Here is an 18,180-nt window from a genome sequence, read left to right on the forward strand (position 1 = left end):
GATACAAAGTTGAGGAAGCATACTCGTTTCCCTTATACGTAGTTGCAGGAAAACATCGATAACTAATTGGAATAAAAGTACAAGAAACACCTTTTCCTTTATATGCTATACTACCTGATTGCACCTCGTATTGCCCCATTCTATCTTACAAGATCTATTAAATTACCTTATAAAAGTTTGTTAAATATACTATGACAACTAAAAGTTTACGACAAAAGCAGATCTTACGTTTACGGTATTTAGCCTTGCTTATTCGTTTATCGACGAATAATTTTTATGATTGCGCATGCTGAATATCCTATGTATACTGTACTGTTGCTGTAATTCAAAATTAAGTACTCGTTTAAACGTATATTTGCATGTCACGTTCGGTCATTGCATTTCCTAATAGTAATAAAATCAAAGGAGTTACAAATTTGTAATTTAGCAGATACAAATACAATACAAGTTTAATTTAGTATTTCTTGCAACGAAAGATCGTTAACGAAATTTCATATCCGTCAACGAAGATTACAATTACCACGCGCTGTAAGATTTTCAAGCCTAGGAAATGGCTAAGGTACGACGCTATTTAGAAAAATAAAGAATAGAGCGATCGAATATTATACGTTAGAAAATGCAATAATCTCGATACATGGTATGCTTCTACTAGCAAATCAAAACATACATAATGTGATTTCACTATACGGAAAAAGAGTAAAATGTATGTTGTGCAGCGTACTAGTTGATGTTTCTGCTCATGATCTCTATACTATCGCTAATCGTAATTTGAGAACGTACACCCGTGTGTATTATCTACTTTTGTATTTAAATATAAATATGACTTTCTCGATTTGCCACACATTCTATACATTACATATACATGTATAATAGTAATACGTAAAAACTGACTTTCATCTAAATTTATTAAATAAATTTGATAAACGTACTGTAACAAAGTTTTCTAACAACTTGTCAAATTTACGCGTAACTTAGCAAACACGAGTACTCGCGATGTAAATATTTTGTACAAAACACTTTGTCTTTGTCAGAGTAAATATATATATGTATGTTAAGTTACTAAGATTTAAATATACGTACGTAGTAGTGCAAAAAGTAAACAAATAGTAAAACAAAGGTATTTTTTATCGCGGACGATGGTGTTTAATAAAAGTGTAGATTCGTATCGATATTTCGCGCTCTCGTGATTCGAAATCTTTTATCGTATTATCGTGTCGGTACAGTGGCTCGCCAAAGTATTCGTACTCGCGCTTGTCGGTGCTTCTCTTCAACGTACTGGACGTGTTTCATCGACGCTATAAACATGAAACAACTATCGTCGTTGTATTAAAGCTTTAAACCACTCTAAACGCGTATACAAAAATTACAACATACGTAATGTACGTGTATACCCATGGAAAAATCAGGTAAATCCGATAAATCGTTAAAAAATGATAAACATCATCAATTATTCGTACGATACGCTGACTTTTTAATAAACACAAGTTTGCAGCAAATCTAAATACAGGGTGGTTGGCAGGGCGAAAATATAGAATAAAAACTTTTTTTTTTAATTTTTCCATCGAGACAACGATCTACAGTGAGATCCGTTATAACGAGACGCGATAAAGTGCACGCGTACCGACCGAAAATTCAAAGTCGATTTTCTCGAAAACAAAGCCTCAAACGAAAAATTGTTATTCTATATTTTCGACTTCTTTTTACGCGTAGAATCACCCCCTTTCCGCTTGTACCACCAGTTACCAACCACCCTGAATATTTTCGAGTTGCGCCTCGATACGGTGCTAACGAAATTTCCAAATGTTTTATACAACACGCATAGAATTTGTCTATGCCAGATGTACGAACGCTCTTGCGAGTCACTGTATATCTTCCGATCCTTTCTTGCCAATTGGAACAGTGGTACGTTGTTGCTGCGTTATTCCTGCTGCGAGCCTCGAATTTTTCTATCGCGATCTTGCTCTTATCTCTAGAGAAATAAGAAGATCGTTAATGTCGTAAGAAAATGCTCGATATAAAATTGAAACGAAAGCTCACACATACCGATAGCAAATCTTCCGTACGTACGTTAAAAAAATACACTAGGTCGAAATTGGCCCATCGATCGAAGGAACGCAGCAGAATTAAAACAGCGGCATTCGTTTAAAAGCTTCGAATACCGGCTAATGCTAATCGAACCTTCACTTTCACAGGCCAAAGCGATTAACTGGAGGAGCGAAATTTGTGAGATTTTAGCGTGACAGAGCTCGTGTCTCGTACTTGTACAATTTCATTTGATCTTCTGTACTTTCTGTATCGCGGAGTTAATCGATTTGGCGAATAAGTGGCTGGTATCTGCGTGGATTCGGAGATAGGAAAATCAAGGAGATATAAAAAGAAAAGTACGAGTGGTTCCGCCGTGTGTGAATCACGAAAGAGGAAACGACGGATGAACAAGAAACGATACCCTTGCTCCTCGGTCTCGGCAACGTCTTCTCGACTTGGCACTGAAGGAAGTTACTTAGCGACAAAGGGCGACCTCAGCCTGGTCATCGTCGGGTCGCATCAAAATAGGCCGAGCTTTGTCCTCAAGAACTCCTTAATAGGGACATAGTATTGGTTCTTTAAGGCCACCATTTCTGGTGTCTTGCGCAAGTTATTGAAAAGCGTCGTATCCGTCTCGAATACCATGACGATCACGATAAACAAGACGATGATCGTCAGCATAAAAGCTGGAATGAAAAGCCTCGTGACTCGAAGACTCTTGTGCCTCAGTTTCGCAGCGTTTGAACGTCGACTGGATTGCCGCTGATGCTGCAACTGTTGTTGCTGCTGCTGTTGTTGTTGCTGCTGCTGTTGCTGCTGGAGACAAACTTTCGAGTTTTGAAGTTTCTGCATTTGTGGCACCGGGGTCACCGAGCGACTGTGCGGTTTGCCCGATGCATCCAATAGTTGGCTTTCCGACGACGAATGATCGAAAGAATCTCTAAAGTAATAGTCGTTAATTACACCTTCGTGCTGACCGGCTGAAACAGAAATTCCCCGAAACTTTTAGCGATAGTCGCAAGACGCGATCGTTATTCGTGAATGTTATTACGTATGAAGATAAACGGATTTATCGATCAATTTTTCTTTCATTTCGATAGCTAATTTAATACAAGGTAATTAGGTACGAAAGGGGCCTCAACTCCAATTTTGTTGAATTTCCGACGTGTCGTAGACGGATGGTCCTGATTAACGCGCGCTGTGTTCCACGCGTGGAACGATCGTGGTTCAGAAATTATAACGAAAAGCAAGACGGTACTGGTCAGATTTACTTCAATACGTGGTTAAAAATTGCGTATGCATTTGCACAGGACTGCGATCCTAATAGTGGCAAACACGATCCTAACGCGGTATATACAGGTGCCAAAACTCGCGTGGTGACGATTGGTGTCACGATTACGCGGCGAAACCTGTGTTTCTCCCATTCGCTACCATCAGCCTGCTACCAACAGCCTTGTCGCGGAGTAGTCAAAACAATGGGGACACAAGGACGTAATTTTGTGTGTCCTAAAACAAAGGTAGAATTATATGTATGTACGTGTGTAACCACAAGTAGAGCCGTTTATGAATAAATAATATATATGTCGGGATTACATTGGAATTAGGATTAGGGGCGTGAAACGAATCGTCGTTTGGTTTACGCATTGTCGATAAGCAATACAGAAGACATTGACTAGTGCAGATACGATTATTATAGAATTGGACAAGCAACCGTGGCAATTAGACACTCGAGAAACTAATGATAATGATCCTAGGTTCAATAACGAATCCGCGGTCGACGGGGTGATGGATGAACGTGCCCGCAAAATCTAAGTCGGACTCTTTGTTAAAACGGGGAGTATCCACCGAGCGTACAGACGCTAAGTAAGTCGCTAATACGATCTCGCGAGAGAATGACTTTTCGTCGCGATGATGCTGCAGAGGAAAACTATGATGGGGTGTGTCTAAGGACACGAGATCATCGGATTCGTCGAGGATAGTCTTCGTTCAGAAAGTAAGGGAAATTAACGTTGCTGCTAATTGGTCAATCTCCATATCGGTGGTTAGAAAAAGATGCTAGCCGCCCTCGAGGGAAAGTTGCTAGTGGGAGACGCCGTTCGTTGAAAAATAGGTGTCTCCTATCTTCCCGTAGCTGGGACAAAGATTGTTTGTCTGTCTGAAGGACTTTAGCCAACTGAATCTTAAGATTTATAACGGGCCCTCAGGCTAGCCGAACATGTACTGCAGAGACGCATCGACATCTGACAATCATCTTACCTGAAGAATAGGATCTGCGTGTGGCGAGCCACGGGACAGAAACCGTTGCAATGTCGCGTGCCACTACAAATATTTCTTTTAAGGAGAGCTATAGAATTGCTCCATACCTTTGTTAGACAAAGCGTTTGTATCGCCAATACACATCAGAGACCAGGCCACACACCGCGGACAGGATGGCACCCAGATGTCTGCACATCCTTGGTGAGTACCTTCGATAGTCCTAAGTACCCACCAGGGGTCTTGGAATTTTCATAGTTAAGGTCCTTCGGACCAAGCGAGTATTTCTTGTCTTAGATTCCCTTTTACGTTTATTGTCTACCACGTGTTAGCATAGAAAGTTGGCTTTCTTCACATCTGGAATGTTCCATTAGCAACTTTCTCGCGAGGGCGACTAAAACCCTTTCTGGTCCACCAACCGTCTTATTATCCAATCGGAGACGATGTCTACTACCCTTGCTTCCTTAACCAAAATTGTCATCAACAAATCCGATAGTCCCGTGTCCTTAGACACACCCACCCCTAGCCTTCCTCGGACACAGTATCGTCAGTAAAACTCACTTATTCTGTATCCTTAGAATAGTCAACATATCTTTACCGGTCTCTACCCTTATAACAGTCGCGTATTTAACGTATCATCGTAACTAAGTCTTACATAACGTGGTTGGAGTGAATTGTGATCTATGTTAATTCAGTGTGTATTACATTGTGCTTGCTGAATTCATAATAAAGTTTCATCAAAACAAAGTTAATAGTTGTGTTACGATTCAGCTATTTTATTTCATCAACCAACCCTTAAAATTTGCGTGACATGTTCATCCCGTGACCGCGGCTACGTTCGGCGACTGGCTGTCGCCTCTAGCCCAAGCTCATTATCACAAATCTCGAACAAATACAATCGGATCGACTGACAATTGTTTAACTACGCCTATGATAGAATCTAGATTACGGTGTTAGGGGATTTTCCCGAAGTTCCAAAGGGGAGGCTCCGATGTCCTTTCATCTCCGACATATCTATTTATAGAGTATCATGAAAATTATAAAAAGACTTTGCTCCATTCCTTTCACCACGTGCTACTTGAAACTGTTTTGACTACTCCGCGTCAGCGTCCCGTGTGCTCTTAATTCGACCGCCGTAAGCCTGCCAGCGATCAATTGTCCGCAGCAATAAACCTACATAAGTAAGAATCCTCCCTTACTTCCCTGTGCTAATACTGTCAGTCGGTTAAAGCTGTTGCCAACCTGCTATAATCGGTGAAATCTGGTATCGGTAATTTTCGGGCGTAAATGGGGTGTGTATCGAATACCAGCTACTAAATGTCACTTGTTTAGTTTTGTCACTTGTGAGACCGTTACAATTTGTCCTCTACCTTGTAGCAGCAACTATTGTGAGCAGTAAGCAGTAACGCGTCAAATACGTTACAATACCCAGAACGTGCTTATATCTAGTTAGTAAGTTACTAAAAAAATTAAGATTTACCGATTTCCAACTACTATGTGAAATTCGAGTAGTCGGAGAAGAGTGGATGCTAAAGAAATTTCTGGCGATAATCATAAATTTGAAGCGAATGTTTGCCACCTCTGAGTCGAAGGTAATTGCAGGTATTCTTGATTTTCGTTTAATTTCAGCTTCAAGAATCAGCCTTTAAATTTCTTGACATCTGACGCCGAACGCTCTACATTGGTAGATCGCATGATATGACGATACGAAGCGTGATTACATCGATATCGTGTGAAGATGCGAGTACGAGTAGTCTGAGAAAGTGTGAGAACAGAAGGAACGTGTGAATGTACGGAAAATGTATATGTCAGCAGTTGGTAATGTCAAGTAGGCAAAACGTATCTATAAATGCAGATGAAAAGCCTCGACTAATTGCCTGCGAGTCCTTTCCACCGATCTCAGATTTCACTTCTTTTGATCGCACTTTCGATTGGCTTGTCTTCTACGATATTACAATTTAGTATAACATTTCTTATAACGTCCACCCTTTGCAAAGCGCGGCTGGGACGATTCTTAGAATCATTAAGGTGGCCTTTACGGCTGCTGCTGTAAATTTCTTCCAGATCTTGACGATTGATTCGTCGCTTATTAATCAATTATCCTTCGCCCGATGTATCGCGTTTGTCTGTTTCATTGATAGCGAAACACTCGTTTTCCACGTCTCGAGAGACGCGCCAAAGCTTTTTCATTCGAGTTGTTAAGTGACTTGGAGTAACATAAGGCGTGTCAATTGTCGCAGGGAAGAAGATCGTGACATTCGAAGACCTGAAACATCGCACGCGACGTTATCCGATAAAAATGATAGATCAAACTTTATACCTGCCTACTCGTTAAAATCCATAAAACTACATCGAAAACCGCCTCGTGGAATTTTTGAGTAGAAAGGATCGACGTTTCGTGCGATCCCTTGCCTGCACGAACAATTGATAAATAATAGGACGTACAAACGATGTTTGTAAAAATGGACTGTTATGGATTTCAACGAGTAGGCAGATATAACGTTTGATCGGCTTAGATATGACAACGTCAGACTATATACTGGTAGAAGAATGCAAATTAATAGAAATGAAAGAAAAAGCACTGAAAAGAGCAGCGAGGTACGAAGAGAAAGCCTTAGAATCAAAAAAGGAATTAGTAAAGGAGCGCGTAAAGGAAAGAGAGAGAGAATGGTCAGGAAGGGAAAAGAGCAAGAAAGAGAAAGGAAGGACTAGAAGAGGTGAGAAAAGGAGGCACGCAGATAGAAACAGGAGAGGAGCAAGAAAGGATGACAGCAGACCAAATTATAGAAGAAAGAAGAAAGAGAGAAACAGAAGAGAGGGGAAAAGGATAAGGGAATCCAAGTACAACATACGCTACAGAAACATAGCCAAAGAGAAATTACCAAAGTACTTAGAAGGGAGGATGAAGTGGAAGGACAGAAGAATACTGGCAAGATTCAGATGCGGAAACGAGACCAAAGCGAGGGAATACTGGAAAGAAGAGCGGGAAGAAAGATGCAGACTATGCAGAAGGAAAGAAGAAGACCTAAGACGTGTAATAGAAGAATGTGAAATAACGGGAGGACCAAAGGACATAGGAAAAACGCTGAACGAGACTGGAGAAGGTTCAGCAGAACTGAAAGCAATAACAGAGAAGAGAAGGGCAAACGACAAGGAGGAGGCACGGCAAGGAGGCTAAGGACCAAAGTGGCAGTAGTTTTTAGTCATTAATTGATAATTTATAGTTCCTAATGCTCAGTTTCTAGAGGTAGAATAAGCAAGGTAGTGCAATAGAATAGAGTGGAAAAGAGGGGAGGTAGACATGTAAGAAGGGAATTGGATGTAAGAGATGTAAAACCGAAAGTTCGTCCAAAACCGTAAGGCACGGACTAAACAGTAATAAATAAATAAATATGTTTGATCTACGATTTTTATTAGAAAACGTCGCGTGGGAAGGTTCGACTGTTTGAATGTCATAATCTCTTTCTTTACCACTTGCACGAAGTAAGCTGCTGCCTATGTATCGTTATCGATTTCAGGATCCCTGTGCACCCCGCTGCGTAGGCTGACCTACTTTCGTTCGTGTAAGGATGTTTGCTCGCGCACAGGGGCATTTCGGCTAATTTTTAATCGTCAATAATTAAAAAACAAAGCCGAATATGCAATTTTTCATCTTTAGTTTCATCTTATTTTCACTTCAAGAATCACACCTAGCCAAACAGCTTGTATACACCTGTATACCTGTTTCGTTCAAATAAAGTGTAGCTATTTGTCTTTTGATCTCTAGCGATACATAATCGCGTTTGAAAAGGGAGAAAGATATACAACAAGTATTTGTCGGCGTTCGATCTGGAATAAATAAAAATTTCTATTTTCGTTATCAAATTAGAGATGCTTCGATATAGTCGCTAAGGAAACGCGGCAAAGACGGACTTGATCGCGAATAATAGAATTACAGGATCGTCGACTCTCTGAACGCTAAGCGTTGCTAATTTAGGTTTTACCGACAATCTGTTAATATCGGTTGTTCAGTTGCAAAGTGTTTTAAATATCGTCGTATGGCGGTGTAACTTAAGTATCTTAGAAACTGAAATATTAAAAACATAATAGTTATGCGTATTTTTTGTTGACAATTCTAGAAAAATACAAAGCTCGAAGAAACACGATATTTAAAAAATTGGCGCTACGATAATAATATAACAATTAGAAAGAAAAAGAGTATAACAAAACTAGAGCTGAGAGAGCAAAGAATTCATTATTGTGGATGATAAGGTTAGTAATGCAATTAGTTAAGCACAATTGATCGTATAATGTTTTAAAATACGTTATTTAGAATACGTTCCTCTAGATGAAATCTCTAAAATCTACACGTGCAGTGCAGTGTAAAAATTGGTCATAAAAAGGACCATGCCTTTTTACTTTTTACGTACAAAGATTCATGCCAATTTTATGCTCAATTCGATGCAATAAAAAGAAGAACAAAAGAAAAGAACGAGTACTGTCTAGTTTGATGTAATCATGTATATACAGTGGCTCACAAAAGTAATCGAACACTTACTACACAACATCTTTACAAACGTATCGTGCGCATTATACAAAACTGTAACGAGAGGCAACTGTTGTAATAACGATCAAATATGAAAACAATTCGAAAATGTACCCACAAAGTTACAAGACACTTATTGCAAACGTACGCTGGGCGAAAAATTAGTACACAGCGGTAGCACGGTAATCTTAAGCACGCTAAATGTTGTAATTTATTAATACTACGATTAATCGACCGTAGAGAAATTTTGCTGACATTTGCGAAACGTATGTTTGCATAAATACTACGCAACGTCCGGCTGACTCACCTAAGATTGTCTCTTAAATTACTCGTAAGAAAAAATTGCTCGTTACATGAAAAAATAGTTCGATGAAAAATTGTACGGTACGAAAGGGGGTGGCGGTGGCACTGGCAAAATTGCATAGAGCCAAAAAATTCTACCAAATGTCCAAATCGGACAAATTGTGAATGTAAACAACTAAATAAAAAAAAAAAGAAAAAAAAAATTGCACACGATTTTACACGGTACAGCTACGTCGGTTCCGTCGATACAACTTCCATTTGTCTACAATATGCGTCGCGACGTCGCTGATCCACTAACTATACCACTTCCCCTATTTCGATCCTCAGAGGGATCTTTTCCTTAAGGGGGTATTCTAGTCTACAAATTTGAAAAAATCGAAAATTGTTCTTTTCATATTTCCAAAGTTTAGACATTCAAGGATATGCCCTTAAAAGGATTTTTCAAAATTTTAATTATTTTATGAGTTACAGCCATTTTTGTGACGCGGCATCTGCTCCGGTCCGATCGGAACAAATGGACAGTAAACGGTAGACGTTGTCCGAGTAAACTTTTTTTTTTTTATTTAATTGTTTGCATTCACAATTTGTCCGATTTGGACATTTGGTAGAATTACTTGTCTCAAAACTTTAAACGCGTTTTTCTCGAAACTACTTTTTTCGCGTTGGCGTGCACGATATCTCAAGTTCTAATAAACCGATTTATTTGAAATTTGTTTCAGTGAGATCCGTCATAACGAGACGCGATAAAGTGCACGCGTACCGACCGAAAATTCAAAGTCGATTTTCTCAAAAACAAAGCCTCAAACGAAAAATTTTTATTCTATATTTTCGACTTCTTTTTTCGCCTAGAATCACCCCCTTTTCGCTTGTACCACCAGTTACCAACCACCCTGTATACCATAAGCAACGGTGTAACCTAAGTGGAAAAAATATAAATTTATAATCACAGTGTTATACCCTCTTAATCATCCCTATTATCTTAACGGAAATCAGGGGATCGATCAACTCGTGGTGTCGATTATTATAATCGTAACGGGAATTTACGACTCCCGTTGACGTGTTTCCCCGCGATTGGTCGAAAATACACATGGTACAAAAGGTAAATAAACGTCTAGAAGCGGATTTTGGAAATACTTCTACTTTCAATCAGCCTTCTAATAATTAGAATAACGAAAAATTAGACATTACAAAATTACGTAGTAACGGTGATAAGTTTTACATATAAGAGCTGTCTAAATTATTGAAGTGGTCGCCACTTCTAAGAAAACTCTACATCTGATCTTTCTTAGTTTTCTCAAGCACTGAAGCCATCGACAGCGTGTAGACAAAAGACTGCGACGAAGACAGTGTAACGTCAATTTTTATCAGAGGCCACCGCGTACCCTCAATTACCCCAGGGATCCACCATAAACTTAAACTTTTTAAGTTTATTATTTCTGTTATCTGTTTATGAATGGTCCTTGAAACAGCCCTTAGGTTGTTATACGTCCTTACTATAATAATTATGGAGAAAGCAGGTGGTTTCTCCTCCTATCTTCATTTATTAACATGACCTATAACCAATTGGCATCGTGGATCGTTACCCTCACTTTTCCTAACGGAAGGTGCGAACAGCGAATCCGCGTTGTTAATTAAAAAGGGCACACCCACATCGAGCTATCCTCTGTAATGAGACGAGAACACCTAGGGGAAAATTAGAAAAATCCATGGAACAGTGAACATCTCTCCGATCAGTGTAAACCTGTGCTAGAAAATAAAGACAGTAGTTGTGTTACGACTCAGCTACTTTATTTCATCAACCTACTCTTAAATTTACGTGACAACAGACCATAAGCAGTAGACAGGCGACGTTGGCTTCGGGCTTTTCAGTTATTGGGTAACACAGCTAGGGTGTGGTAGGATCTGGACCAGCTCAAATTGTATTCTTACTTATAATTACACTTCTATTTAAATATATGTTCTACCTTACAATTTATCCACGAGTTTCTCTGTTTACACATCGAATAACCTCGACATAAATGAACAGAAATTAACGTGACATGGCATTTCTTGAAATCCCAACAGTCGTCTGAGAAATATCTGTCGATCCTCGCGAATACCCAACCCTCTGTGGTAGCATTGAAACAGTGAAAACGAGTGGACGATTGCTATAGTTTGCGAGAAAGCGGCTTGTAACGCCTCTATACAGGCTGTACAGGGTATACAGGATACGTATAAAGTTGCCAAGAACGTTCGAATACTTTCGTGAACCATCGTGAGTAATATTTAGCGGAGGAGCATCGAATAAAAAAGGTAGTAGAAAAAAGGATCGTCTGGAGCGTGTGTTGTTAATTAGTGAATGAAAGAGAAACGATCGCCTAATTTACCTGTCCTTTGCCGTCGTTTCGTGGCTTCGACTCCGTTTCTAACGTCTTCGACGTCACTTGTCGCCGATGCAATGTAACCGTTTGCCGTTTTCGTGGTGGAAGCGATGCCGCGACATTCAACCTCATTCTCCTGACGAACGAGCATGCTTACCTGCTCGTTAGACCTGCGCAAGATCGTCTTACCGCTGTTAGAATCGAATGGACCGTCTATCACCGTCGTGATGATCGTTCCCGAATCGGCTGCCGGGAACACGTACGTCTCGTTCGCGATTTCTTTACCAGCTTTCAGCGATTCTGCCGCCACTTTCGAACTCTTTATGATCAAAGCGGTCGACCTGACCACCTTCGGACTCTTTTCGAGGGCGTTTATACGTTGCCTGACGACGTTATCGATGTTACGGCCGACTAACTCCTCCGAACCTATCACTATCTTTTGACTGTACAATGGCTGAGGTCGGTTCGCCGTGCTCTTGGGATATTTCATTCTAACTTTCGCACGATTTGTGGTGGTGTTGAAAGTGATGGTGGTGGTAGTGGTGGTGGTGGTAGTGGTGGTGGTGTTGTGGGTGGCTCTCACATGCGTATCATTTTCGTCTACTGCTAAACGAACAGAAAGAAAAAGAAAAGACAAATGAACGATCTAAGAAGCCAAAGAAGCGCCGATTCTATGTCGTTGTTTCTTTTTCTCTTCCCTTCCTCAAATAACGTGTTTACGACCGGCAACGTTTTCTATTTAATTGCCAATTATTCGATATCATTTCCATCCGAATTATGACCAATTTCTTCTTAAAATTATAAACCAAACAGATACCACGCCAAAATAGACTATCGACTTTTAAGCAATTCCACGTTTTTATCTTCTTGGCGTATCACAAAGTATTTTTAAGCTGGAAACATTATGATTCGTTTAATTCGATCGTACCGCTGGAATAGAATTACTTTACTTACGCGATATTCCTTAAATAATTTCCGTTCGAAATATCGTCGACCGTTTCAATCAACGATTAAATATAAATAATGAATTTCTCGAAATTCAAAGCCACGGCGAAAAGATAGCAAACAAGTAAATGTAACGGATATGCAAGCGTCTATCGCAAAGTACACCGAATATTCTGTGAAGATACGTTTCGTATAATACGAGGTGGTTGGTAACTGATGGTACAAGCGAAAAGGGGGTGATTCTACGTAAAAAAAGAAGTCAAAAATATAGAATAACAATTTTTTTTTTTAATTTTTCCATCGAGAGAACGATCTACAGTGAGATCCGTTATAACGAGACGCGATAAAGTGCACGCGTACCGACCGAAAATTCAAAGTCGATTTTCTCGAAAACAAAGCTTCAAACGAAAAATGTTTATTCTATATTTTCGACTTCTTTTTTCGCGTAGAATCATTCCCTTTCCGCTTGTACCACCAGTTACCAACCACCCTGTATAATTGGAGACAAAGCTTCGATCAAAGCGAGACAAATTCTCGACTGCGATACATTAGTTCCGAAATAATCGATCGCAAAATAAGTTTCTGTAAATGCGGAACGAGGAACGTTCGTGAAACTTTAGGTCATTTAGGTTGCTTTTCCCCGTACCTTCTACGATTCGTTGCCCATTTCCCTGTTAAGTTTTTCCTCCTAATTTCTTAAAACTCCGACAGTAGCAACTTCCGTTGCTTTAGACTGAACTCTTAGAAACATCGTATTACTTATCGGATGATCTAATATTATCCAGTGGATTGCTGAGACTCGTTCGATAAGGACGAATTATAACGACGTACGTAGATATATCCAGTTGCATACAAATCTATCCATCCACTTTCTAAATCGGTTACAACGACGTTTCTATGCAAAAATCGTTGGCACAATCGTTGGTAAGAATTTCGCGAAGACCAGATCGAAAATATACCGCAACATTAATATTCGAACATAGCACTATCTCTGTATTGCCTTGTGTAAAAGGGGATGATTTAAATATCGTGTTGCTTATTCTACGACAATACGAACTACATGTAGCTCGAAAGTAGATAAACAATTTCTTCCTCGTAATCTTTATATTATTTCTTTTTTTTTAATCTATATAAAATTCTTCATATCTTTTAACAATATCCGTAATATCTGTCTAATAGATAGTAAGAATCGTGGTACTTCAGGATAATTTTTCCCTCCTCTTGGCGATAAACTGCAAGCTGTCTTTTATCGAAATTAACATTCATTTTCATTACTTTGATTTCTTCCATCTAGATCACAATGTGCTCTAGTCTGATGATTTATTTGTCTAAGGGGGTATTCTGGTCTAGAAATTTGAAAAAATCGAAAATTTTTTTTTCATATTTTCAAAGTTTAGACATTCAAGAATATGTCCTTAAAAGGATTTTTCAAAATTTCAATTATTTTATGAGTTACAGCCACTTTTGTGACGCGGCATCTGCTCCGGTCCGACCGGAACAAATGAATAGTAGACGGTAGACGTTGTCCGAGTAAACTTGTCTCAAAACTTTAAACGCCTTTTTCTCGAAACTACTTTTTTCGAGTTGGCGTGCACGATATCTCAAGTTCTAACGAACCGATTTATTTTAAATTTGGTCTGAATATTCCTTATATACTCCTCTATCGTCCGGACCACGCTCAGCTCAAAATCTTTAATATTACTATTTTTAAAAAATTCGGAATTGTCACAAAAACGTGCGAAATAAGAAATTTATTTTCAAACGGCCGTCATTTTGTGAAAAAATGTTGTATTAACTTTTCCAAGGTTCAGGCGATAGCGGCATCCATACTAATTAAGAATCCGTTCGCATTTTTTATTTTAGATGACCAGAAGGGTTGATATAATGCACGCCACGACACTCCAATTTTATTGGCAGCACCCACTTTGCCAGCTCGTAACTTTTTAAATATTGAGTTTTTTTCAATGAATTTTTTACGTAATCTCTAAATATCAATAAACAAATGCTAAAAAGAAGGATAGCAAAAATATTTCTTGTTTCGCCTGTACAGAGCTTCAAAAATCGTCCGAAATTCATGCCTCTAGACCAGAATACCCCCTTAATGGTTTCACCACCTTTTCCTATAATAATACCACATTTCGAAGATGGGACAGTGAACACTGTTTCTATTTTATCTTGCACAGAGGTCCTCCTTGACGCCTATCCCATCCGCCATATTCATTTGGATTACGATTATTGCCAAAGCCATTGCCTCGTGGGGCACTTCTTCCTCCTATATTACTTCTACCATCATCTCTTCTCATTACACTATCAATAAGTTCCTGAATGCGTTCACGCACTTGTTCTACAGCTTGATGTTTGCCAGACACTATGCATTTTCTGTCCCCAGGGCCGTCCTCTCGTCCCTGTTGAAATTGAACTCTTGCGCCAGTCTCTGCCTGTATTGTTTAATCATATCTCCTCCTTTTTTTTCTATTTATTTATTTCAATTTTACAATTTGTCCAGTAGGACATTTGGTAAAATGTTATATCTTGGTGTTTTAATAATATAACATGTGGGTGGTTACCCCCAGCGGGGTACCATCTTCGTGTTTGTTAGGTTATGTCCTTTGTGAGATCTGTTGGGTGCTTCCTTTTCAGTCTTCTTTCTATGCTTGATGTGTTGATCGTTTCCGCTGCCAGCCGGTTCGGGTGCGTTGCTATTCTTTCTCTGTACCTTCTTGCGTACCTGCTAATCTCCCCTTTGACCGTTGGTATTCCAAGGTCTTTCCGTATATCTTCGTTTCTGACGTACCATGGTGCGTTTACTATTGTTCTGAGGATTTTAGCTTGGATTGTCTCTATTTTGCTTATATGGCTCATTGCTGCTGTTCCCCATAGTGGTATTCCGTACGTCCAGACTGGTTATATCTCCTCCTTTACCAATAACAACACCTACTGCTGCTCTTGGAACAAGTACTTCCACTCCATCAGTGGTTCCAGAACCATGGTTAAAACTACTATCATTTGAATAATTTCCACTCCTATCATTTCCTCTTGCACCTCTATGAAACATTTGCATTTATCGAAATTAACATTCTTTCCTCTAAGTTTATCGTAAAAATGTGTCGTAAAAATATTGGTGTTGATTAATTATGCTAGAAAAATAAATCTATTTCGCTAGATTATAGGACGCCACGACTGTGAAAATAGGATACTTTTCGTTAAAAGAAATCCTATCGTACGATTAAAAGTTATCGTTAGGAAGAAACTGCTTTGGTACTTTCAAGCTACCACATATGCCTTGTATTTTAAATAAAACAAGCAACGCGACACGTAAATCGCCTCCTGTTATAAAAAGCAACAAATATAAATAAATGGTGCTGTGTATAATGGTGCGAATATCGATGCGAGTAACCGCATATCGTAGTTTCCATTACCAAAAATATTAAAAAGTCCGTTCGGTTATCCAACGTGTACGCGATATTTAAATATTGTTCATCGTCGCACGTGTCGACTCGTAAGCAAGCGACAGGTTCGACACGCTTAAGAAATTCATTCAGCAACTATCGTACACGGTACATTAAACTTTTAAACTTCGCAACAACGATTCGTATAATTCTCGCTATGGTTTCGTCATATCGGACTAAACTGGATAAATCGATGTTTCGCGTTTCTGGATGCAAGGCCCTCCGAAGAGACAAATGTAATTACAGGCTAAACGCTCTAACAGAGTACTGAGAAAACACGTTATATCTTTCAAAAGAAATAACGAATATAGGAAAATGCAAGAGACACGCACTGGTGAAAAGATTCAAATTGAAACCTTAAAATATAAACCGCGTAAATTCCGAAATACAACTGTATAATAGAAACTTTTATTCGAGACGAAACGTATTTAGCGTATTTAGCATACGCATCTTGTTACTTTTGCTGATAAATGGAATTTCAATTAAGGTACCTCGCGAGTAACAAATAAAACACACAGGGGAAGTCATTGGAATATGATAAAATTCGAAGAACTTGGAACTTGGAAAAATACACTAAAACGAAATACTATGCCTCGATCGATAACAAACGATAAACTAACTAACCGCGCTACGTGAAGACAATTCTGTCCAAATTGCTATTTAAAATAAGAAAGATAAGAAAATTGGGCGTAATATGGTACGCGTGGGAATATATCTTACGATATTACCGGAGCCTTTCACCCAGACATAAAAATACTTGTATCGTGCGATATCGACGTTTGAGAGTAATATCGGTAAAGTAGGAAACCAATTGTGTACATGCGATCGATATGATATAACGGCAAACGTAATTATAAGATTATCGACTTGGTAATAGAGAAATATTCGTCGACTGAATCACGATACAGGGCTTCTTGAGTATTACTAAGATCATCTATATGTTACAAGCTATAACGATATCGTAACAAAAAATTATCTTTTAAATCTGAAACAAATTAATTATGCTTATTTACACATGCGTGTTGTAAGTGCATTCCATCGTGACGCATGGTTCCTTTATCGATATGTACAACGTAAGAGACGGATCTTTTCAGTTGCATGTGCGAATGTGTATATGTGTCTCATAAAATGTATGCACCGAGTTGTACAATTAACACGGATGATCGACGATGAATTACGATAAAAGAGAGGAAATATGTATATAACGTACAAAACATATAAACGCTTTATTCGATATCACGAAAGGTACTATGCGTTGCTGAGCAAAAGTCCTTCGAGACGACACAGAAATGACAGTTTTACTTCGCCTAATTTTTACGCCAAGTTTGTGTGCACACGAAGATGTGTAACACGAAATGGTACCCCGCTGGGGTAGTCACCCACATGTTATATTATTACAACACCAAGATATAACATTTTACCAAATGTCCTACTGGACAAATTGTAAAATTTAAATAAATAAATAGAAAAAGAAAGTTTGTGTGCACACGAAGATGTGTAACACGAAATGGTACCCCGCTGGGGTAGTCACCCACATGTTATATTATTACAGCACCAAGATATAACATTTTACCAAATGTCCTACTGGACAAATTGTAAAATTTAAATAAATAAATGGAAAAAGAAAGTTTGTGTGCACACGAAGATGTGTAACACGAAATGGTACCCCGCTGGGGTAGCCACCCACATGTTATATTATTACAACACCAAGATATAACATTTTACCAAATGTCCTACTGGACAAATTGTAATATTTAAATAAATAAATAGAAAAAAAAGTTTGTGTGCACACGAAGATGTGTAACACGAAGATGGTACCCCGCTGGGGGTAACCACCCACATGTTATATTATTACAACACCAAGGTATAACATTTTACCAAATGTCCTACTGGACAAATTGTAAAATTTAAATAAATAAATAGAAAAAAAAGTTTGTGTGCACACGAAGATGTGTAACACGAAATGGTACCCCGCTGGGGTAGTCACCCACATGTTATATTATTACAACACCGAGATATAACATTTTACCAAATGTCCTACTGGACAAATTGTAAAATTTAAATAAATAAATAGAAAAAAAAAAGTTTGTGTGCACACGCTGTCTTTAAAACGTACATAGACCTACCTACGCCTAGTCGCTATACTCTGAGCCCTTTTCAAGCGATATACAAGATTCGGCTGAACAATATACAACGAATAAGCGTGTGCAAAGCGATTCCTTAAGAAAGAAGAAAATACAGAGCAAAGTCTTTTCATATGACGCGTCGCCGTTTTCGAGAAAATTGAATTTGAAAATTTATCGAGTATACTCGAACAGGG

At 38.8% G+C, this 18,180-nt stretch overlaps 1 protein-coding gene across 12 annotated transcripts in view; it reads right to left on the minus strand.

Annotated features, from left to right (window-relative positions):
• Window positions 1–1,593: 1,593 nt before the first annotated feature.
• Frmd5 (FERM domain containing) overlaps window positions 1,594–18,180 on the minus strand; it is a 62,712-nt gene continuing 46,125 nt past the window's right edge. For 9 of the 12 annotated variants that reach the window (XM_069111011.1, XM_069111008.1, XM_069111015.1 and 6 more), the window contains 2 exons: window positions 11,473–12,072; window positions 1,594–3,005 (listed from right to left, as the gene is read on the minus strand). In XM_069111011.1, coding sequence (XP_068967112.1) covers window positions 2,545–3,005; window positions 11,473–12,072 — 1,061 coding nt within the window. In that variant the 3' untranslated portion in view covers window positions 1,594–2,544. Of the gene's footprint in view, window positions 3,006–3,388; window positions 3,532–11,472; window positions 12,073–18,180 lie in introns of those variants that run through there. The other 3 variants (XM_069111012.1, XM_069111009.1, XM_069111019.1) reach the window with 2 other exon arrangements.

Source organism: Bombus flavifrons, chromosome 4, assembly GCF_040668555.2.
Source record: "Bombus flavifrons isolate JBK064 chromosome 4, iyBomFlav1_principal, whole genome shotgun sequence".
NCBI lineage: Eukaryota > Metazoa > Arthropoda > Insecta > Hymenoptera > Apidae > Bombus > Bombus flavifrons.